The 23,187-nt window shown below is 36.5% G+C and overlaps 2 protein-coding genes across 4 annotated transcripts; one reads left to right on the top strand and one right to left on the bottom strand.

The window, feature by feature from the left end:
• The first annotated feature begins 620 nt into the window (after positions 1-620).
• On the top strand, positions 621-10,813 carry LOC117432237 (uncharacterized). Of its 3 annotated transcripts, none has more exons than XM_034053848.3 (8): positions 621-725; positions 2,952-3,130; positions 3,334-3,458; positions 5,503-5,569; positions 5,964-6,120; positions 6,970-7,115; positions 7,199-7,309; positions 8,971-10,813. In XM_034053848.3, the coding sequence occupies exons 2-8, from the start codon at positions 2,978-2,980 to the stop codon at positions 9,172-9,174; spliced, it is 963 nt and encodes a 320-aa protein (XP_033909739.3). In that variant the 5' UTR covers positions 621-725; positions 2,952-2,977; the 3' UTR covers positions 9,175-10,813. The 3 variants fall into 3 exon arrangements, with proteins under 3 accessions (XP_033909739.3, XP_058858275.1, XP_033909738.3); XM_059002292.1 differs by having other exon boundaries at positions 634-749; XM_034053847.3 differs by lacking the exon at positions 621-725 and adding an exon at positions 784-1,186.
• On the bottom strand, positions 10,640-19,471 carry LOC117432235 (nucleobindin-2-like). The gene is made up of 13 exons (XM_034053845.3): positions 19,323-19,471; positions 18,008-18,151; positions 16,885-16,992; positions 16,099-16,231; positions 15,505-15,608; positions 14,108-14,293; positions 13,656-13,746; positions 13,150-13,208; positions 12,734-12,826; positions 12,459-12,548; positions 12,062-12,232; positions 11,486-11,561; positions 10,640-11,307 (listed from the first exon to the last, which is right to left on the bottom strand). The coding sequence occupies exons 1-13, from the start codon at positions 19,335-19,337 to the stop codon at positions 11,231-11,233; spliced, it is 1,347 nt and encodes a 448-aa protein (XP_033909736.3). The 5' UTR covers positions 19,338-19,471; the 3' UTR covers positions 10,640-11,230.
• Between the last annotated feature and the right edge of the window lie 3,716 nt (positions 19,472-23,187).

Raw genomic sequence — 23,187 nt, forward strand, 5'->3', positions numbered from 1 at the left:
TGGCCAAGCGCTGCTCCCACTAACAGGGAGATTAATATCCCTAGTTTACTCCCTTTGCTATGGTCCTCGGTTTGGTTCCCTCACCCTCGCTATATACACAGTCATGTGCTTCAAGATGGTAGATGAAGAAGAACAAAGGACTGGCGTTTCAGACCCTTTTTAATGGCATGTGACCAGGGTTAATTGATAATCAATTAGTCAATCAACACCTGGCCACATGCTGCACATGTGTTTCAATTAGGCAGGGATGGAATGCTAACCTCCCAGACCTGCCATACCTAACACAAACTTTATTTTCAAATATTACAAACTTTATTTACAAACCCAACAAAACATATTATTTACGTGTGCACACCATAATATATTACAGGCATACAGGCACCTCAGTGCAAAAAAAGACACAATTGCAACGATTTACTAAATTACTGTATCTGCATCTCCTGCTTATGATATGCAATCAAGTGGTTTTTGATTAGTAAAAAAAAAAAAAAAAAACATTGTATCGTAATAATGCAAATATAGACTAACCCTCACCCTTCACCTAACCTTAACATTAGAAAAAAGTATTCACTTCGGCAACAAAACAAACCGTGGCGAAAGTGCGGAAGACGAATCGTCAGACCACCTGATTGCATATAGTATAATAGTAAGCAGGGGGTGCAGAATTATATGGAACAAAGAACAACACCGGAAATAAACGACTGAGATCGGTGCTCCATACTACTGTAAGAACCCCACCAATACTTTAGGTTGTGCATTTATTCACATTGTCGTACTTTTTGGTGTGTAAGGGCTCCCGTAGCGGTGGCACCAAGGTTATATATACTGGACGTACTGGCGCGAAGGGAGCAGTCCAGGGAATCGAATGTGTATTTTACTGGACATCGTATCTCTGTAGCTAGCTAAAATACATTAAGGCTCAAGTTTAAAAGTAAATACTGACCTCCGGTTTGGACACTCGGATCATCTTCTACGCAAGGGTGCCTGTGCTGCTACGGAACCACAGCCTTTGTCCCAGTACGCTGTAACCGCAGGGGAGTCTGAACTCTTTGATTTGAACTACTCAAAAAAGCCAAAAAAGACGGCCATGGAATAAAACTCATAAAAGGGATACTTCAGTCGTGTAGTGCGTTATTGGACAGATTATACCTTCGCCCACACCGCTTCGGTAACGCTAAACTACCTTGTAAGTGCCACATACCTTAAAACTAACTGACAACAATGTATACACCGAATGAAAACAACGAAAAATAACCGAGAAAACTGCAGAACTGAATGAGAACCCATAATAATCATAAATAATGGTAAAGGTCGAATATATAGGTAGGCTTGTCTTTCCTCACCGTCAACCAGCAGGCAGCAGTCATTCACCACCTGTCTGTAACCGTGTTTTTTGCAAGACATTGATAAAAGTGCAGTACGAGACAAAGGAATTCAATACGCGTTCTACTGTCGATTCCCCTGCTCATTTTCACATGTTAGAAATCGGTAGAATATTATTTAGGCTAGTTTATCGCCGCTATTTTACATAACTTTATAATGTGATATCTTGTAACAATTGTAAGTCGCCCTGGATAAGGGAGTCTTCTAAGAAATAAATAATAATAATAATTTTGCTGTCGAAACAGATGCATAGTTTTACTTTCGTTTTTACAACTAACAACGCCCTAGCCTATGTCATGGTTTTTAATAGGGAGCCCCATCAGAAAACGGGATGCAAGTTGCGCGCAATTTTTCTTAAGACTTTTCTACCGTTTTCTTTTTTCTTAAACTTTAGAAACATTGGTATTCTTCAAAGAAATGTTCTTTTTTTCTTGAAATGGTCTTATATTTAAGATGGCAAAATCTTCGTCTTATCAGTTATGCAGAAGAACTGAATTTAAACGTTAAAATGACTTGATAATGACATAAAAGGTGATGAGGGATTGGGCAAAAATGTAAACTCTGATATATGTGTAATGGGCTGAACCTCACATGACTGATGGAATATCATATGGATTCCACTATATAAAAATTGCATCTCCCTGTTGCAATTCCGTTTCAATCTCCATAGGCAAAAGATCTGACAGATTGATAGAGGGCTGATTGAACAGCATGCGCTTGATTGGCAGGTGTTTTTCTATCCAACACAAAGTACATGTTTCATGAGGCTGAGCTAACAATTAACTTATATAGTTTAAGCATCTTATCTCCATTAACTCTTTTTCTAAACTTTATAAATGTGTGGAAACAGTACATTATTTTATGCACTTCACATGGATTCATCAATTTGCTTTTAATAAAATATTATTATTATTATTATTATTATTATTATTATTATTATTATTATTATTATTATTATTATTATTTGTCTAGTTTAAAAAGCTGGGATATAAAGAGCTCGGGAGACATTTTGCTATTGAGAGTCAATGGAGCTGTGCCAAATGTTGATTTTCGCTATGTTAAAAAAATGAATGAAACTTGTGAAGTAAATTTCACTTTTTCCCCAAGGTCTCTTGAAGAAAACATAAACCTTGGCAAAGTATGACAGAACGTAATTAGTAAGAAACATGGTATTTTCTGAGCACAGTCCTGTGTTGTGGCACAAGCGCAGAACAGGGTAATAGCACAGCTAGTACATAAACTTTTGGCACAGCATTTGAAAGGGTAAAGCTGAAGAGACTTTCGAAGCTGTATCAAAGATATTGTATTAATAGCTTTGGTTATATTCTTTATTCGTTTGTAATATAAACAACATTTTAAAATCTGTTTTCAAGAATAAAATAACCGCACAATATATGGATGAGGATACCTATTTCAGTGACCTGCTCATAGTACCAGTGGAACTTTGGAAAACAAGCACAATTAAGACAAGCGGTATCTTTTGAAACGAGGGCGGATGATATTTTTATAAAAATAAGACAAAAAAATTCCAAGAAAAAACAACGCTCATTGTCTTTTCTGTTTTTCAGGGTGTCTGAGCTTTAACTCCCCTAAGATGGATATTCCAGTGGTTAATTTTAATGCCTACAAATTGGGTGAAGATCAGATTCCGGATGAAAGACTGAGTATTATGATCGAAGAGATAAAACAAGCATTTACTGCCACTGGATTTGTCTTCCTGGAAAATACTGGCATTGAACAACAGGAGGTGAGGACAAAAAAGTCATTATAGAGTAGGTCTGTCAGAAAACTGCTCTACACATTGGAGGTTGTTTTCTGTAGAACAAAAAAAAAAGTAAAATGGAATAACTTGAAGGAAAACTGAAGTCTCCGAATTATGGATGAAAGTGTTTTACAATCTGGAAATAGAATAATGTGTAGTAGGGATTTAATAATGTTGTTGTATCCCAGGTTAACAGAGTCATGGATGTCTCCAAAAAATTCTTCCTTTTACAAGAAGACACAAAGAAGCTGTGCGCTAGGAACAGTGATCATGAGAATTTTAATGATGGTTGGGTGTCAGCAGAGATTGAAAGGTTTGTGCAGTCTGTGATTTAAAAAAAAAAAAAATTAATAACAATGCAATTATTTACAATTATATGGCAAGTAGAATCTCTTTGATGGTCCCTTTTATTATTATTATTATTATTATTATTATTATTATTATTATTATTATTATTATTATTATTATTATTATTTGGCAGGCGCCTTTATCTAAGGTGACTTACAGGTGTTACAGGGCAGTAAAGGGTTATAATGTAAGCTTAATATTTAAATACAGTGTAGGTTACAGTAAGTGCAATAGTACTACTAAAATACAATATGAACTAGGATGCAGTAAGTTATATCAACAATGACATATTGGTAGTGCAATAGTGAAAGGATAGTGCATCAGCTGAGGATCCAGAACATGGTGCTTAGGTTAGGCAAGTCCAGTGCATAGTAGGAGGGGTAGATCAAGAGATCTAAAGTGCAGTCTAAACAGATGGGTCTTGAGGCACCGGAAGACAGTGAGAGACGGAGCAGTCTTGGAGTTCTCCGACAGTTGGTTCCACTACAGAGGGGCTAGGGAAGAGAAGGAGCGGGCACGTGAGGATGGAGAGTGGAGGGAAGGCATGACCAGTCGGCCAGTAGAGGAGGAGCGGAGAGGGGGTGTAGGGAGATATGAGGGATTGGAGGTAGAAGGGGGCAGTGGGACGAAGAGAGCGGTAGACAAGAACAAGGGTCTTAAATTGAATGCGAGCAGAGATAGGTAGCCAGTGGAGGGTGCGAAGCGGAGAGGTAGCGTGAAAGTAGCGAGGTTGGGAGAATACAAGACGAGCAGCAGAATTTTGAATGAGCTGAAGGGGGCGGATAGCTGAAGCAGGGAGATCATCAAAGAGTTGCAGTAGTGCAATCTGGAGAGTACAAGAGCTTGGACCAGGAGTTGAGTGGAATAAGTAGTGAGAAAAGGATGGATTCGGTAGATGTTGCTAAGAGATGTGTTAAGAGAAGGAGAGCGAGGGGTCAAGAATAACACCTAGGTTTTTAGCAGAGTGAGGATGGAGAGAGAGAGAGTAATAGTCAAGGGACACAGATGGGAGAGGAAGCAACAGGAAAGGAAGTCAGATTTCGAGAGGCTGAGTTTGAGGCGGTGAGAATGCATCCAAATTGAGGTAGCAGAGAGGCATATTCAAGACAGAGAGTCAACTATTGTAATACAGAGACTGACAGCATAGCACAGCAACCTGTCCCTGCATCATTTAATTGAAGTCAGTTAAAAGTTAAAAACGAGGATAAACAAAAGATCAGTTTTATTATAGCTATTACTACTATAGAGGACGCTTGTAGTGTACTTGCAGACACCAGTCTCCCTCACCAGTAGACAATCCTTAACTCCATCTCGGAAGACTACTGTTTATTATTATTATTATTATTATTATTATTATTATTAAGGGCAGCAGTGTGGAGTAGTGGTTAGGACTCTTGACCGGAGGGTTGTGGGTTCAATCCCAGGTGGGGACACTGCTGCTGTACCCTTGAGCAAAGTACTTTACCTAAATTGCTCCAGTAAAAACCCAACTGTATAAATGGGTAATTGTAAAAAATAATGTGAACTCTTGTAAAAAATGTAAGTCGCCCTGGATAAGGGCGTCTGCTAAGAAATAAATAATAATAATAAATATTTGTTTATTTAGCAGACGCCTTAATCCAAGGCGACTTACAGAGACTAGAGTGTGTGAACTATGCATCAGCTGCAGAGTTACTTACAACTACGTCTTACCCGAAAGACGGAGCACAAGGATGTTAAGTGACTTGCTCGGGGCCACACAATGAGTCAGTGGCTGAGGTGGGATTTGAACCAGGGACCTCCTGGTTACAAGCCTGTTTCTTTAACCACTGGACCACACAGCCTCCTTAATGTGCTCTGTAGTTATTGATTAATATTGTCTTAAATACTGTAGTTTTATTGGTTCTTCAGCAGAAACAGTCCCATATTAGACTTTTTTGTTTAAACCATACAAGCAAATTGTATTGTCGGTTTTTATTACTGCATTCCTTATGGTGTTTTCAGAATATATATCTTTTTTTATTTTTCAGATTAAATCCTTTACGCCCTGGAGATCTTAAAGAGGCCTTTAATGTTTCAGACCTGGACAGTGAACTAGTAAGCTTATTATTATCCTCTGTAGAGAATTAATATCCCAGACAACAGTTGTCATGAAACTTGCATTAAGTGCAGATGCCAAAAAGTACATTTGTCACATGTTTAGCAATATCTTCAGAGCATGCATATCCAATTGTGATTAAACTTGGTAAGGGACATTCTTAGCATGTGTATTTTATAGAATCAGTACAAGTGGTTCTGGCCTCCGATTGGTTGGGCACATACTAAGAATGTAAGCGTGCTTTATTGTTCAAGGCTATATCTTGGGATCTACCAGGCCAGTTTTGCTGATAATATGCATGGGTAGAAATGCTATTCTGCATGGTGCTGCTGTTCTGGTCAGACCTGTTTGTGATTCCTGTATCTTGTTTCTCCTCTTTTCTTTTGCCATTAGAAGTGTCCCTCTGATGCTGCCATTCCTGAGTTTCGGGAGGTCTTGGACTCGTTCTTCAGAAGATGTAAAAAGCTTGCGCTGAGGGTTCTGGAAGTGACTGCTTTGTGCCTGGGTCTGGAGAGAGACTTCTTTGTTTCAAAACACAGACTGATTGGCAGTAAGTATAAGGGCATGACATTGGATGAAAAATGACATTGATAAGACCAGGCAAGAGCTCTAGAAGTAGCACTGAATTCAAAGCTGTTGTTTTTTTTCTTTTCATTTCTCTTCTGAGATTGCTTTCTTTAATAACAATAACTTTGTGGATAAACAAGGTTTTAGGTAATAAGATATATTTAAAGCTTATTGTAGCAAAATAAACACCAATAATGTCTTTAGGAGAAGAAATAGGGGTCACAGTGATAGTGCTGCTTGTGCTGGAAACAGCAGTTTAAGTGTATCCTAGTAAATACATATATTATACATAATTTCCCAGACATTGCCTGCAGTGTAACTGCATTTACAAAGTCTTTCTTTGGCATGCAGTTTTATCTCTGCTATTCTGCATTGACTTATTTTTCCTAATTGGTATTGCACTAAACATAGTGAACTTTGCAGCTTCTTGACTCTTGAGTCTCTAGGAGGCGCTATCTCACCGTGACACCACCTGTGACAGGATAGCACTGGCCCAAGATGTTACCGGCAGGAATTAGACTCAGTTAAGAAGCTGCAGTTTAGCGCTGTTGCAAACATATATTAACAAAACAAACACAGGAACAAAAAAGGGCAGAAGGGCCAAAACAAAAGGTTTAAACAAAATGCACAAACCTACATAAAAACTGCTGACAGGGATAGATTTAACCCTGCCAACCTTACATTCCCACACACACACTACTTGCAGAAGCAGGGGGGCTTTTGCCTTGCCACAGGGACATTTCTCCATTAGAGGGCTGATCTGGCTTTCTGGAACAGCTTTTGTATTTCACGTACTCTAGTTGGCTTTGTTTTTTTTTGTCTTTTTTTTTAGGTAATAAAAATTGCACCACCTTCAGAACTCTGTATTACCCACCGTTGCATAAAGTAATCGTGAAGCCAAATCAGATCCGATGTGGAGAGCATAGTGATTATGGGAGCTTGACCTTGCTGTTTCAAGATGAGTCTGGAGGTTTAGAGGTATATTCATCTAATGCAATGCTAATTCTAAATCTATAATGTTATTTTCAGATCATTTGACATTTCATTGTCTGTTACAACAGGTAATGAACAGATCAGGGCAGTACATTTCTGCCCCTTGCATTCCTGGCACTGTGCTTGTAAACATAGCGGACTTGATGCAGAGGTGGACCTCTGATGTGCTGGTGTCAACGGTAAGACTACACACATATCAATGCTTTTGTGACATGAGTGCCTGCACTGCACATGCCAACCAACTAGTAAGCAGCACCAGTTTTTGACAGCTGTCAAATATTGTAACTTGGTAGCAAAACACAGTGTACAGTGTACTGCAAGAGGATAGATGCATTATAAGGGGCTTATTTGAAACGAGCCGAGTTCAGGTCAAGGAGCATTCAGACAGGACAGCTCAGGGAAACGAGCTGAGTTTAGGTTGAGGAGCATTCAGACAGGACAGCTCAGGGAAACGAGCCAAGTTCAGGTCAAGGAGCATTCAGACAGGACAGCTCAGGGAAACGAGCTGAGTTTAGGTTGAGGAGCATTCAGACAGGACAGCTCAGGGAAACGAGCCGAGTTCAGGTCAAGGAGCATTCAGACAGGACAGCTCAGGGAAACGAGCTGAGTTTAGGTTGAGGAGCATTCAGACAGGACAGCTCAGGGAAACGAGCCAAGTTCAGGTCGAGGAGCATTCAGACAGGACAGCTCAGGGAAACGAGCTGAGTTTAGGTCGAGGAGCATTCAGACAGGACAGCTCAGGGAAACGAGCTGAGTTTAGGTTGAGGAGCATTCAGACAGGACAGCTCAGGGAAACGAGCTGAGTTTAGGTCGAGGAGCATTCAGACAGGACAGCTCAGGGAAACGAGCTGAGTTTAGGTTGAGGAGCATTCAGACAGGACAGCTCAGGGAAACGAGCCGAGTTCAGGTCAAGGAGCATTCAGACAGGACAGCTCAGGGAAACGAGCTGAGTTTAGGTTGAGGAGCATTCAGACAGGACAGCTCAGGGAAACGAGCCAAGTTCAGGTCGAGGAGCATTCAGACAGGACAGCTCAGGGAAACGAGCTGAGTTTAGGTCGAGGAGCATTCAGACAGGACAGCTCAGGGAAACGAGCTGAGTTTAGGTTGAGGAGCATTCAGACAGGACAGCTCAGGGAAACGAGCCAAGTTCAGGTCGAGGAGCATTCAGACAGGACAGCTCAGGGAAACGAGCCGAGTTCAGGTCGAGGAGCATTCAGACAGGACAGCTCAGGGAAACGAGCTGAGTTTATTTGCCCTCTGTTAACAGCCCGAGATCATTTACGATTCTCACTGGAATTTCAACGAGCTCAGCTCACATCGAATGCCCATCTAATGTTTATCTAGTGTATTTTGGGATATGTTTTCATAATGGCGAACAACAAACACACCAAAATGCTAGGAATTTTTAGGATGGTTATGATATTTATTTAACTTGAGACATTAAGTGGACAGTAAAAATCATACGGTAGAGACAATTCAGAAGATGGCAAGTTTTCAGTTCAGGAGAAAATGGATGCTCAGTCAATTTATTTACATGACAAGAATGTTTCCCATCCACAGTGAGCCCTGGGGCGATTGCAGTAGATCCGCCCACAGACAGGTTTGTAGTCACACAGACAAAAAATGAACGAGCCACGCCAGGGTCTATTGCCCAAACAAACCGAGACCATCTACTTTTCCATTCTTGGGTCGGATCGTTTTAAGCAAGCTGAGGTAGTTTGAGGAGCATGCACAGGGGTCTCCAATTGGAAGCGGATCATTTGCTCCAAACACTCCCATGTGAATGGGAGGTCAAAAATTGTTACATTCAGAGTAATGTGTTTTATTTTTTTAATATCAGTTCCACAGAGTTGTACTGCCGTCTGATGACAAAATGAATACCTCAAGGCAGTCTATGGCTTTCTTTGTTCATCCTGATAATGATGAAATCATTTCTTGCTGTGATGGATCAAGCAAATACCCTCCGGTCAATGCACTTCAGTATACCAAGGACCGTGCATACATCGCTTACAAAGATGCAAACAACAGTAATCTGGCATTCTAAACCTAGTGAATTACGTATCCACATGCTACTTTTTAAAAACATCGTTTTTTGCTTCTTGCTTTTAAATAATGTTTAATTCATTTATTGTTGTTGACTTGTCTACTTGAGTACTTGTCTGATAGCACTTCACTATCATATAGTTCAGTATATACAGTATCACTTCTCTAAAGTAAATGTAACTTTTACCTGATTTTATAAAACATGTGCCATATAGTGTGTAACACTTAGCAATTCTATTTTTAGAACTTTTCCTGAAAATGAAAATATGGTCTGATTTTTAAATTGTTGTTTTTTCATTTACAATTTGAAAGTTAAAGTGAAATGCTATACCTTTTGTTTTCTCAGGGAAAAAAAACTGAGTGGTTCAAAATTACACATTTTTCATTTTTTGTTACTCCTGCTAAAATAATGAAAAAAAAAATAGTAAAACTTAAAGTTGCCATTTGTACAATGAAAGGGTCACAATCGGGATGTACCATTAGTGCTGGGGGAAAACACTGCAGACCTGTAAAGGAAAATGACTGACAAAAAAAAAATCTGCAGAACGCTTTTTATTAATAACAATAACTGTTGTAGTCAAGTTAGTACATTTACCCGTCATATTGGGTATCTGTACATGCCAGTAAACTCCAATACCTGTTTTAAATACAGTTAATGTAGTGTTTTCAATTTGAGTTCTACTGCCCTCTGCTGATGAAAATATGAACACAGCAAGACAGCCTTGCTGCCTTTGTTTATACTGATGATTAGAGAATACTACTTTATTTTCTTGATTTCAGATGTGCCAGATAAACAGTGCAAGAAATTATTTTAAATCTCTCTCTGCTAAATCAATGTAATATAATGTATTTTTTATTAAAACAAAAATTGTGTTTTATAACAATGTATTTTTGTCAATTAATGTAGACAATTGTGTATAATGTTGAATTGTCAAATGCTTATTTATTTTTACCAAAACAATGGATTCTGACATACCAATTGACCTCCGTTTTATACGCGATACATTTTAACAAATAAGCTTAAAATAAATGAAACATTTAAAAATGAATTGAAAACATCCGCTTTCAAAACATTTTAATAGTTTTAATGCCCCTTTCAATTTAAACATAGATTTCTAACTTTTAACTTGGCTGGCAGTCCTGTGCATTTTTTTCAAAATATTTTATTTTTCTAGAAATATTTTCAAGAGCAGGAATTCCAACAGCATATTTACATACAGTGCAGTGCCAAAGTTCAGTCAGATTTTGGCCCTTAATTTTAATGGCATGAAAAAGCAAAGTAATACACAATTCTTAATTCAATTTATATCATATGTGTACAAATTATGAAAATACTGCAGCATGTATGAATTTTCTATAATTCTTCACCTCCTCACCCTGCTCATACTGAAACTGTATAGATACTTATTAGTATCTGACTTAATTGAAAATAAAAACACACATTTTAAATGTAATGACCAGACTCATTGTGCAGTTTGAAGGTCTGTATTCTTTATTTATTTGCACAAAAGGTTTACCATGATAAAAAGGTAAAAAGTTGAGTGGCATACTTTGCATTATTCAATTCGGAATTATTAAAAAAAACACAAGCTGAAAATCAAATTATAGGCTCTCCAATGAAAATAAAATAAAAATATAATGTGAGCATCTAAAATTAACAGCTTAGAAACAGAAATTAAAAATATATTACACCACATGAGCTCTGCAAAATGAGAAAACAACCCGTATGGACCCGATTGTGCTTTCACCAGACAGCACACTCTGAAATGAAAGCTTGGATACTTACGTATGTGATAGTAAGTGTTGTCCTTTTCAGCATTTGGTACAGTACCCCATTTGTGAAATGTTGAAACACAATCATTTATATTGAATTATAATAATTTTAAACCGTAAAATGGTCAGGTTGTAATCGGGTAGAGACGTCATGTTTTTTATGTTCAAATTAAATTAAACATTGTATATCATTTGAACATTGTGTGCGTGTACCATTTACATACACACAGACATACATACATACACACACATATGCTATGTAAACAAAAAACAGGCACAATAGATTATTGATGTGGTTTAGTCTGTTCCTCATGATGACCTGGAGACAATGGCTGTTTACTTTCTATAGGGTGTCCTCCATCTGAAAGAAAAAGGAAATAAACTAGTTAGTACCAAACATACCCACTACTGCAAGAATGCATCGGTATCGTGTGAAAAGTAGATCACCATCTGTAGGTTCTTGTATGTCTATACTTAAAACTCCTACTCCATGGGAAATAGAATCTATTGTTATGAAAGGAGTTGATTTTACAGCATACCGTGAGCCTGTTCTTCGTTTGTTCCTGGGGGAGGGTGTTCTTGTTGGGTTTTTAACTTATCCATATGTTCAACAGCCTATGGTGGAGACAACATTAGTTATTTAATGGCAGATAAGTCATAGAAATCAGTACAATATCAGGTTGAGCTAGAGTGGTAAAGTTTTGTTTTCCTCTTTTTTCCTTAGCACATTGACACTGTTTTAATTTGTATGGCATGTAACTAGTTAAAATGTTACTTAACATTACAATCTTCCCTTTTGCCAACACAAGTTTAAAAGAAACAAGTGGCAAGAGAGTATTGCTGGGATCTATACAGACTCACTGAATGATAAAGTTCCAATGAAGAAGCAGTCTCAGTGATAAAGCAGGAAAGGATCTGGCAAATACTGGTGGGACTTTGGTATGCAAAACATCTGACTTAGCTTTTGAAAAAGTCCAAAAAGACAAATCACACTGTTCATGTGGAAAAAGTTTGAGAGTAAGTGTAAACATATATAGTACATGCGACTTTCCTGTGTTAGTAAACTGGGTGTAACTCATGCACTGTGTCTCCTTGTTCAGTTCCAGTCCTCTTACCCTTTGAAGTTCTAATTTCTGGGCATTAAGCTGCTCCTGTTGCCTCTCTAGCTCTTCTCTTTGTTTATTAAGATTGTCTGCTTTATTTTTTAGGTCATGTTCTTGTTCAGCCAAGTGCTGTTCAAATTCCTTCATTTCCTCTTCAGTAAAAGCTGGAGCCTGCTCCAGAGTCTAAAAAACAATGCATTAAAAATTAAAAATCTATTTTTGTTAAAACTCATTCTGCCCAAAAGCCTACAACAGAAGGCAGGACTTTATGACCGTTTTATATGTAATACTTTATATTATTGTTTATTAGTCAGTAAAGTATAAATTGGTTTAGGGACATGTTTTACTGTGTGGGTATTTTATATATTCTTTGTTTATCAAAATAGTTTAATAATGTTCAGCAACTCACCTCCCAACTGTCTGGCTCTAAAAACTCTCTCTTTCCAGTTGAAACTAAAAACTCTTCTAGTGAAACCAGGCGATCCTTGTTTACATCAACCTGTCAAAATCAAATTGAATTTGGATTTAAAATAAATACAGAGCAATAATAGTTTTCATTATTTTGGGGTTAGGAACATTTTTTTTTTTCCAATCCGAATAATTACAACATACAAAGCAACCTAATTCAATGGGCATAGGTTGACCAACTGACAAATTAACCTACTGTTTTGTTTATTTCAGTACCTCATTCATGACATGTTCCCTCATTCTGATCCTCTCTTCCTCCATCTCCACCATGTCATCTTCCTCATTTTTTGGGTCATACATCTTCTCCAGCTAAGCAATGGCAATACAGGACAGATTTACCCAAAAGGTCATTTTTACTATTAGGTGATTATTAGCCATTTTTAAAATGGAGTACAGAGTTGGGTATCCAGAAGACTTTTAACTGGATTGTTAGTTACAAAGACCACTGTTATAGACGTTCACTTGGGTTTTGCAAGCTATAAAGGTCTGTAAGTGGCAGAGTGGGCATGACATTGCACTAATTTTAATCAGATTTAATACATTCTTCTCTTCGACATACGTTTTAGATACAGTTTACTGTTACTAATAACAGTTAATTGTAAACACAGAAATGACTGTGCTTGGTGGTATACCTCTTTGGTAAACAGTGCTTCCAATTCCTGCTCATCCAGAAAGTCATCACCATTAGAGTCTACAACAAACAAAAGTTTCAAAACATGTTAACAAAAGGCTATGTTCCATGCTTTTTATTGATTGTGGCTGATGCAAAAAACGATCTATTCAGAAGTATAAAAAACTAGGCAGTAGGTATATGTTATTTAGGCTCCAGTTTAAGAAATTGTTAAGTAAAAACTTGCTAAGCAGAAAGGGTGAGCAGTTTAAATATGTATTGTACACAAATAGAAAGCAAGGCTCGTCAGCACTGCTGAAATGAAGAAATGAAATAGAAGAGGGAAAAATGCATTTACCATTTCAACACTGCAGACAGAGAAATCATACCAGGTAAGCCTGAAGCTAATACATTTTCTGAAATTTACGGGAGGGTCCATTTAGTGTACAGTTATGAAAGCGGTAAGACATTGAATTCAATAGTGAAATAACCAGTAGACAGTACAAATGAACAGTGTTTTAAACCAACCATGTAACTTAAAGAAAGTCTTCGGGTCAAAGTCAAGGGGGTCCAGCCCATCAGTTTCCTCCCAGACTTCCTTCAGCTGGTCCTGGCTTCCCTGTTAACCAATACACAACATTAAATCAGTCATTTTGTGACAGAATTTAGTATCAACTGCAATCTTGAAAACAAATGTATAGACAAGATATCTAAGATGTTGGTGGTTTAAAGATGAAAGAACAAATGTTTTTAAAATTACCAAGAAAATGACCACAAATTCGATACAACTGGATTAAAAAAAAAAGCTATCTATTAAGCAAAGATAAAATATGGGACAGCTCTAGTTCTCATAATGATGTAAATATTTTAGAAAAAAGTAGACTAAAAACTATATAAAAGGAAAACCGGTTCCAAAGCCTCAGTGGCTACAGCTTTAAATATTGGGTGAACAGGGAGAGTAGAAGCGTCTGATTGCTTACCGGGTGATTTACTTTGGGGTGGTCAGCATGTTTCTTTTTCATTTCTTCATAATGCTGCTCTTCTGCTTTCCTCTTCTCTTCATCCAGAGTCTTTAGATATTCTCTTCTTTCGTGTTCCTTCATCATTTCATACCTCTTAAACTCATCGTGGTGTTCCTTGTCGAAGTTTTCCAGGTCACTGGTTGCCTAAACAACATTTTGCACATTGCTAAAAACACTAACTTTTACGAATACAGCCCTCCATTCACATACTGTAGGGGTCAATTCAACTGATCTAAATGACGACGCCACTCTTTGAATATTAAAAACAGACTCACGGGTGGAGCTATGTAGCTTCGATGTTATCTGAGTTGACCGGTTCACCGTTAATAGATGAGGCTTGCTTATTTTGACTCAATGATGACTCATTGGTTAATCTTTCTTTTACTCCGCATTGAACTCCACTTGCCTAACAGTTGTGAAAAAGTCAATTTTGTAGCTACCCCAGATACAGCTCTGGTCCACTCTTAGCTCTGTATGTTTAGGGATATTGTTCATAAAGAGTGGACCACAGCCAGGCTGAATGGGGCGAGTTCAGTCTCTGCTGCCCTGGCTGGTGTTATTATGGCATGACAGGTTAATATAATTTTCTCTTTTATTATTTATCTATTCATTTTGTGCGAGCTCTGGTTTCTCTATATAGTTTTGTTCGCTTGTATGACTCTGAATATAATATGTGTGTGCTAATAATTAACATAATGGCAAAAAAAGACACTCAAAAGGCATGAAAGTTGCCTTTCACAAAGGGCCCTTGCGTCATGGATTCAAAGACGGCAGTATTTAGATCAGCTGAATGTGACCCATTTCTTCAAATCACATAAATCAAAAATTCATTATGGCGATTTTTGATTTTGTTAGTCAAAATTGTATAAATCTGATAAATGATAAAATGGGTGTTTTGTATAAAAGATTTGGAAAGGGATTTTGGTTGTATTTTTTGATTGATTAGAAAGAATAAAAAAAAAAAATTAACAGGATAGTGTCCACTGATTTCCTTTGCCCCTATCCAAATGCCTGACATTTTCACCGATATAAAACAACATCAGTGGTTTACCTTATGATATCATCACACTCAGACAATGTTAAAATGCACAAAAATTCTGTCTGCATTCACATGGAACCTGCATCCCCAAAATATGAAGACTTTATTAATTCCGGGACTGACAAAACAAGTGTTTATAAAAAAAAGGAAGAAAAAAAAAATGTACGTAGGTCCATGCATCTCTATGTCCAAATCTAAGAATAGCACCAGAAAACACAGTTTATGTTTCAATAAGACTGCATTTACACAGAAATGGCAGATTTATAATGCTGGAAACTTTAAATAATAATACAACAAGAATGAATGTACTCCTCACCGTTGTAATAAGCTTATTCAAATCGTCAATCTCAAAGGTATGTGGGTTCCCATGGTTGAGGTATTCAAACTGTTTCAACAGGGATTCATGATCCACAGCCAAGCCTGAAAAAGATTATGTAAAAGATCTCTCAAAAACAAAACTTGAACAGTTGCGTTCATATGTATGATTTAAAACCAGGTCAATCTCTCATACTGTTTGGATCTGGGTTATTTGAAACCTGAATTGTGTATGTAATTTACTAGCTTGTGATAAGTAACATTAGGATTCAATATAACCAGCATGGAAAACAAATACAATCTTTTCACTGTTTTGGTAAGTTTATTGGAACAGTGATACTGCAATTTTAGGTCAGACTGAATATGCAAAGTTTGTCATTAAGGCATTTGCTAAGTTGATACCCTTTTGTGATGTCTGTAAGTTATTTGGAGTCTAAGCATGGAATTTTTGTAAAATGTATTCAGTGATACAGTTGATATTATAAAGGAATAAAACTCAACTTAGCTGCAGACAATGATTACATGTGTACTTCTTGTTTTATACAGTCAAAGTATGCCTTTGCACTTTCTTTTAAGTTTCATATCAACAGAATACCTTTTCCAGTTTCCACATCCTGCTTGGCTTTAATCAGGCTCCGTAACCTGTTCACTTCCTGCCTTTTCATTTCATCCAGCCTTGTTCTTACATTATGACTTACAAAATCAAGCTCCTTGGCTAGTTTTCCTGCCTGTAATAGAAATCAAATCAACTGATAAAAAAAGCTTTGCATGCTCATCAAGTGTGGTGATGCAAGACAAGGTACACAAAGTTGCACTTGCTTCAGTTGTTTTCTTTAACGGTTTCCAGAAAAGAGTTGCATGGAATTCCTTTAATGTCTTTACTGCCTCTATCGCAGCACTGTAAAATTGAACAGCTGGTACATTATGGTGAAATGATCAACATTTATGATTATGGAAACATGCATGTAGCTTTACATATACACAAAATGCTGGTTTATTTATTGGCAACCGTTTATGTCTTGTCAGGTTTGTGTATGACAAGTTCTAGCATGAAGACACATAGCCTTCTCTACTCATTTGTGACTGTGCCTGTCCTAAAAGGTATGGTAATCTACCATTAATGTATTGTAAAGGGAACAAACAACAGAAGTAAGTGGATTATTATGTCTCCTAAAACCAGACCACAGGCATTTAGTTATCCCACTGATAGTAGAACAAGGCACTTTTTGCCAGTGTACATACAGTAACAGTAAGACAGCCTCCATAACACCAAATACATCCTTATACAGTAACAAAGAAATATGATAGAAAAATATAATTTAAAAAACACATGTTGGATCCTGGTGAATAGTGTAGGTATTTTGTACATGCATTGCCTCACCTTGATATCTTCCATATCTGTGTTCTGAAGCTTTTCTCTGAAATGCTGGTCTGTCTCCAGAACATCAATGACTTCCCTGAGGTAACGGTCATAATATAGTCCAGTATCCTAGAACACGAAACAAAAGGGTTCATACTTGTATATGAATAAATAATAATAATAATAATAATTATTATTATTATTATTATTATTATTATTTTATTTCTTAGCAGTCGCCCTTATCCAGGGTGACTTAAAATTGTTACAAGATATCACATTATTTTTAAGATATCACTTTATTTTAGTTATGGGAAGTAAGCTAATAAAATTGAGGAACATTTACAAGGCCATAGTCAAAATGTGTGTCTACTTGATGTTCACGTTAGCCTGGAGGCATGTCACTCAGCGTGTGATGTCAAGTGTAGATTGTGTTGACAGCATAAGCTGTGGGCAACCTCTGCAATATCTTTCTGCAAGCTACAAGGTCTGAACCAGTTCAGTAGTCTAATGATGACACACTGAGACACATCATGCAATGCAACTGCCATGTCTACATCCGAATGGCTTTCCTACAGCCCTGGGTGCTTCCACCACTATAATCAGCTGTGAGTAACCATGCACAATGACACAAAGACAATGCTGTGCCCAGTTATATAGTTGTATAGCTATGGACAAACCTTTTGCATCACCCTATAGAATTAACTAATTTTGCTTCATAAAGGTGAATGAAACCTGCTGAAAAATGTTATGTTAAAATTTTGAATTACATACGACTTTGTAGCTTTCTATATACTTAACGAAAAACTGACAAAAATAGAAAGATGTGACATTTCGAAATCTAACATGAAATACTATACTACTATTACTACTATGGTTTCTGGTAGACTTTTGCTATATAATTTTGTAGTTTTTTATTATTATTATTACTACATGATGTTCACACAGTATAGTATATTTTATTTTTATTTTTTGTAATTATGTCTCAATCCTAAAATTATAGGCGATGCAAAACTTTTGGCCATAGCTGTATATCCAGTAACCATGAATTTCATAATAAGTTTTAAACCAGGCATATATATTTGCAAAAAAAAAAAAAAAAAAAAAGTCAAAATATTTTATGCATGTGAACACTTCCAATACGTACTGGATTGTCTTTCTCTTTTTCTTCTTTTTGTTCCTCTGGTGGGTTTATCTTTGTTTTATCTATAGCTACAGGCACTGCTTCAACATAGACAAGAAGGCAAATGAGCAATAAAAAGCCTTGGCAGATGGCTCCACTCCACCACATCTATAAGGGAAGACAGAACAATAATAAGCAACCACCCACTTTAATAAGTCATTATCAAATAATCTTGAATGACACTTCTGTGCACAGTACTGTTTTTAAACTACAACAATAATGTGAATATGCTTGGCTTAAATGGCTGGTGTGTTATGACCATTCTTTCCGGAGTCTCTGGTGTGCCATATGGAAAGGCATACTGATACAACCCGTGTGAAAAAAAACTACTGTAGAGTGTAGCTCTAATTCTGTAAACTGTGGACCACAATTTAAGAACATGTATTGACACCATTGTAGGAAACAAAACCTTATCATTTTCTACATCGCTGCCAAGTTCCCTAAATGTACCTCTTTCATTGCACAACATAGAGTGTTCCATCCTTTTAACGTTGGTAAAACCTGTTAACATCCGACTAACGTTTTTATAATTTTTAATGAAGTTGTAAATCATTCATTTATGTGAACTACATTAATTATTAGAAATCAATAAATATGTACCAAATGGTGTAATATAACATTTACTTTACATTCAGTTTGTATTTCAAATTACTACTAATTGATAGTCTAGCCACAGAATTTTGCGTTTATTTCTCTAAGTATTATTATTATTATTATTATTATTATTATTATTATTATTATTATTATTATTACTACTACTACTATTAACGACTGCTGTGCTAGTCTACCTCCTGTCTGCATTGACGTTTCATCAAAACCTTTACCGTACCAATCAGAGAATCTGTTTATTTTGTTTAACATCTTTATTTTCCATTACATGTTAACACATTTAATTAATTAGTTTTCTCAGTGAATATACTATCTATGTTATTGGCTGATTATCTTTTGTTTCCTTCTGACCGTTTCATTTCCACCTTCTGAGAAGTTCAGGAAGGCAAGCTGTCAAATTCACACGCGATTCTCCTAGCATCACTTAATTTGTTTCTCATTTCAAGAGTTAAACATTTCAAAACCTTGGAAATTCCTTCCTTCGTTGCATACATTTTCATACCTCCAATCAAGAAAACATGATCGGCTACGAAGGTAAATCTACCAAACTTGGACATGTATCTATTATTTACCTTCTGCCTCATATACAGCTGACCACAAGTTCAAAGTACATATTTCCTTAACAAACAAGGATTGATATAATTACTGCATGTATGTTCGCCATACTCACTTTATTGAATGTCATTTTCTTTTTTCAATTTAGCCTATCGCTACAGACGACCGCGCATTCACAATAAGATACTAGCTGCTGTTTTAGTTTCTAATGAAATACAAACACGGCATTTAACCCAGCCCCTTCCTATATCACCCAACCTAAATTCCCAACTACTATAGCAACGTCCCGCCCTTCCTAACTCTGATTGGACACAACGTTCCTCTTCACCCAAGGAACTGGCTGATTCAGGGGTCTTTCAAAGAGACAGCTTGCCTTTTCCTTGTCAAGTTGAGTTGCAGTGGGATGTACGTGGCGTTCTTTTAACTGTTCCAGAGGTGATCTCTGAGTACACCCACAATGTAGTTTGTGAACGTTGAAATGTTGCACATGATGTGTTGCAAAAGGGCTGATGATGTTCCATTGAAATATCTTATCGGGAAAACGTCAGATTATCTGTGACAAGCACAGTATCCGCACACCTGTGCAAATGTGAAAATCGTGATATTTAACTGAATATCAACAAATGCTACTCCGAGTACTTCGGCAGGCTTTCACCTCTTGGTCAAGCTAAAGTAATTAAACCAAGGTTTGTATGGCCAGTCAGAACGCTAAGCTTACTCTCACAGACCATATTATACTGGTATATATAAGTACGTTTGCATACAATTTGCATTTTAAATGTTTAAAACTAACTGGCATGGTGACAAGTACAGGCACAATTGTACACGTCAGCGTGTAAAGGTTACAGCACACTAACTGTAACTGATGAAACAAGACAGTGGTGTTGAAATAGTAAAACGGAATCTGACCATAATGTTTTTTTGTTTAGTTATGCAGCTTAGCCCAAAAAACTAAAACACCAGCAAAAACACTGTCAATTGATGGGAATGAAAATATTCCTCACATTTTATAGTTGTCTGTCTGGGATAGTCTGGGATACAGAAGCCCAACTGCACAAAAAGTTAATGTTAGCAAGAATATCTTCAAGTGCCTAAGCAAAGATTGAAAATTCAGGAATAACACAAAAATAAAAATAAATATTAAAGTTTCTGTTGTTTTCAGTTCTAATATATTACTATACCTTTTTACTTGTATGTTTTACATAGAAACTTTCCCCTTACTCTGACAGGGCACAGAAGCTACAGCGATAAGAAGTCTTCACAAGTACTTCCCCTTTCCAAAAGCTGCTATGACAAGACAATATTTTGTGAAATTATTGTTAATAGCTACAGCAGGCAATAGCAACTAAACCCAGTAAAAACACAATTCATGCAGTAGAATGAGTTTTGCTAACTCAAGGCTCTAACCCTAACCTAGACCTTTACAGAAGACTTTGCTGGTAATACACCTAAGTACCTGAGCAGATAAGCATGTCTATTTCCTACAGACTAAATGACATACTGTAGTGGTTTGTACACACTTGACTTTTGGGTCAGGTTAAATAGCTTGACAGGGATGACTCTGCTTAGATTTAAAAATGCATAGTATTAGGCTAGATGCAAAATTACCAGATCTTATTAAAAGGAATTAAAAACTGCTGGCATCCCTCCTTTTGTTGAGCAAGCAGATGCCAGCAGCTGTTAAACTCAGGCACAGCAAAACTGACTGAATGACAGAAGTTTGCATTTTAATTTCAAACTACTCAGTAAAGATAATGTTGTGACATTGTAATTTATGTTTTAGAGGTTGGTTTTGCAACATTCATTTGTGTATCTGTTTTTGTCAAAGTGAATGGTGTCATCTGAATTTGCTGTGTAAAGATAACGACACTGTTTTGTTTATAGCATGGATCAGTCCATCTGACTTTATTAAATACTGCAAATACAGTATTAGAATATTTCCACAAACATCACTCATAATTTAGTGTACCAACAAGATATCCAACAAAACAGATTCAGCCCTCTCCAGTGCTTTGTATGGGATAGAATATTAGAGTGTGTAAAAAAATGTCATCAGTTTAATACAGAATGCAGTTCACATTTACAATTCATGAAAAAACATTATTGCACTTGAAGAGATTTGTCTTCTCATTTAAACTTGATAGATTTCCAGAGTACTTGCAAAAGTCTCATGATTCATGATTAATGATACAGGTCCCTTGCCAGAATTGCATTTGTATTTCTCTATCTTCTAAATATGTTACCTAATTTTGTAGAGCTATTGCAAATACATAGTTAAAGCATGTAGTAAGGGTGCCTTAGTTTTTACAATGTTATTTCAAACATTAAAAACCTGCAAACAATGACGTCATCCATAGTTTCTATGAAAGTAAAACCTATATTTAAAATACAGGAGCACCTGCATCCACTATAATATATTTCCAGTTCGGATCATATATATTGATACCCTGTGCATTCACAATTCTGTAGGTGTCTGAATGTACTATTGCTAGTTAAATAAATATTGTATTTCAATGACAGTATCTTTATTAAAGTCTTTAATGACCTCCTTTATCATAGTTTTTGGAGTAGCAGGATATATTTTATCAACAAATCAGTTTCAAATGCTCAATACTTGAGGACTGTCTTCTTTTTATCAACCTCCTCAACTTGATCCTGCAAAACTGGGATATTGACCACAATATTTCCACCCCAATGTTAAAATATGTAATCATCCTCAACATTTATTGCATGCAATTTAGAGGAATAAAATTAAACTTAAAAGACAATGGACCCTTTTTGTAAAACAAAAAAAAAGAAAAAAGAAAAATTGGTTATTTAAAAGAATGTTTTTTTTGTTTTTTATAAGTGTAGTTTCATGATTAAATACAGTTTGATACAGGTGAAACTGTTCTAGACTGTTGGCTTTTGCTGAAATCGAAATGTCTCTTGCTTTGTAAGCAAATATAGATTTCAACTAGGGCAGACAGCTTTCGTCTTGTATTTGTATATACACATGTATATCGTGGAAGGTTGCAGGAATTTCACATCAGTACTCTGTTCAGGTTACAAGAGGCCCACTTATTTTAACATACATGATATGGGTAGGCTTGTGTCCTAGTATCAGAGATAAAGGAACTAGGCTATTTCCTGCAATCTGATTAGGAATGGAGAATAACATGCACATTCTAAGGTTGCTGCAATCTTGTTTGTTAAACAATCACATAATGTTTAAATAGTATCTACAGACAGGTGGTACACCATATGGTCTGGATTATTCTCGAGATTACTGGACACTACAGGACCTGTATCTGTTAACTTTTCTGGAGGGTAGCATACATACACTGTATAGAGATTATGGCATTAAACCTTTTCTTTTTTTTTTTTTGTCTTATTATTTTTCGTTTCTGTTCAGATCCTTCATATTATTTATGTATCTTGTTCAATCTCATCCTGTTTACTGCATTTTTACATAATTTACTGTACACATTTTCAACAAATACAGGCCTTGTTTACTTTCTTAGATTACCCAAAGGTAGTTTTAGAAAAATAGGCTAGCCACAATTCTAAAATCCCCATAGTTTCAGTACTACGTCTGCTACTAGCACAAGAATTGAAATAATAATTAAACCAGACAATGCACCTTAATAACATACAACCCCCTGTGCACACATCTTCCTCTTGTTATTTCATGTTTAATATATAGCTGCCAGTTATATTATACTTAGTATGAGGTGTAGACCATATGCAATGTATTATATTATTGATTCTAAACAGAATTCCCTTGTGTTAGTTTCGTGATTCTGAACCTTGAGTTCTAAAAGGTGAAACTTATTGAAACCTACTTTCTTTTTCAGTGACTATCATTTTTCTAATGCATTTACTAATGAATGTGTCCTATTTTGGGACTTGTGGGCTATGTTGATAGGCAACAAGCAGCAGGGTTAAAAGGGGCGGGGCCTGTTGTAAGGACTGAATGGTTTAGATGCCCTACTGTGTTC

This window comes from Acipenser ruthenus, chromosome 27 (assembly GCF_902713425.1).
Source record: "Acipenser ruthenus chromosome 27, fAciRut3.2 maternal haplotype, whole genome shotgun sequence".
Taxonomy (NCBI): Eukaryota; Metazoa; Chordata; class Actinopteri; order Acipenseriformes; family Acipenseridae; genus Acipenser; species Acipenser ruthenus.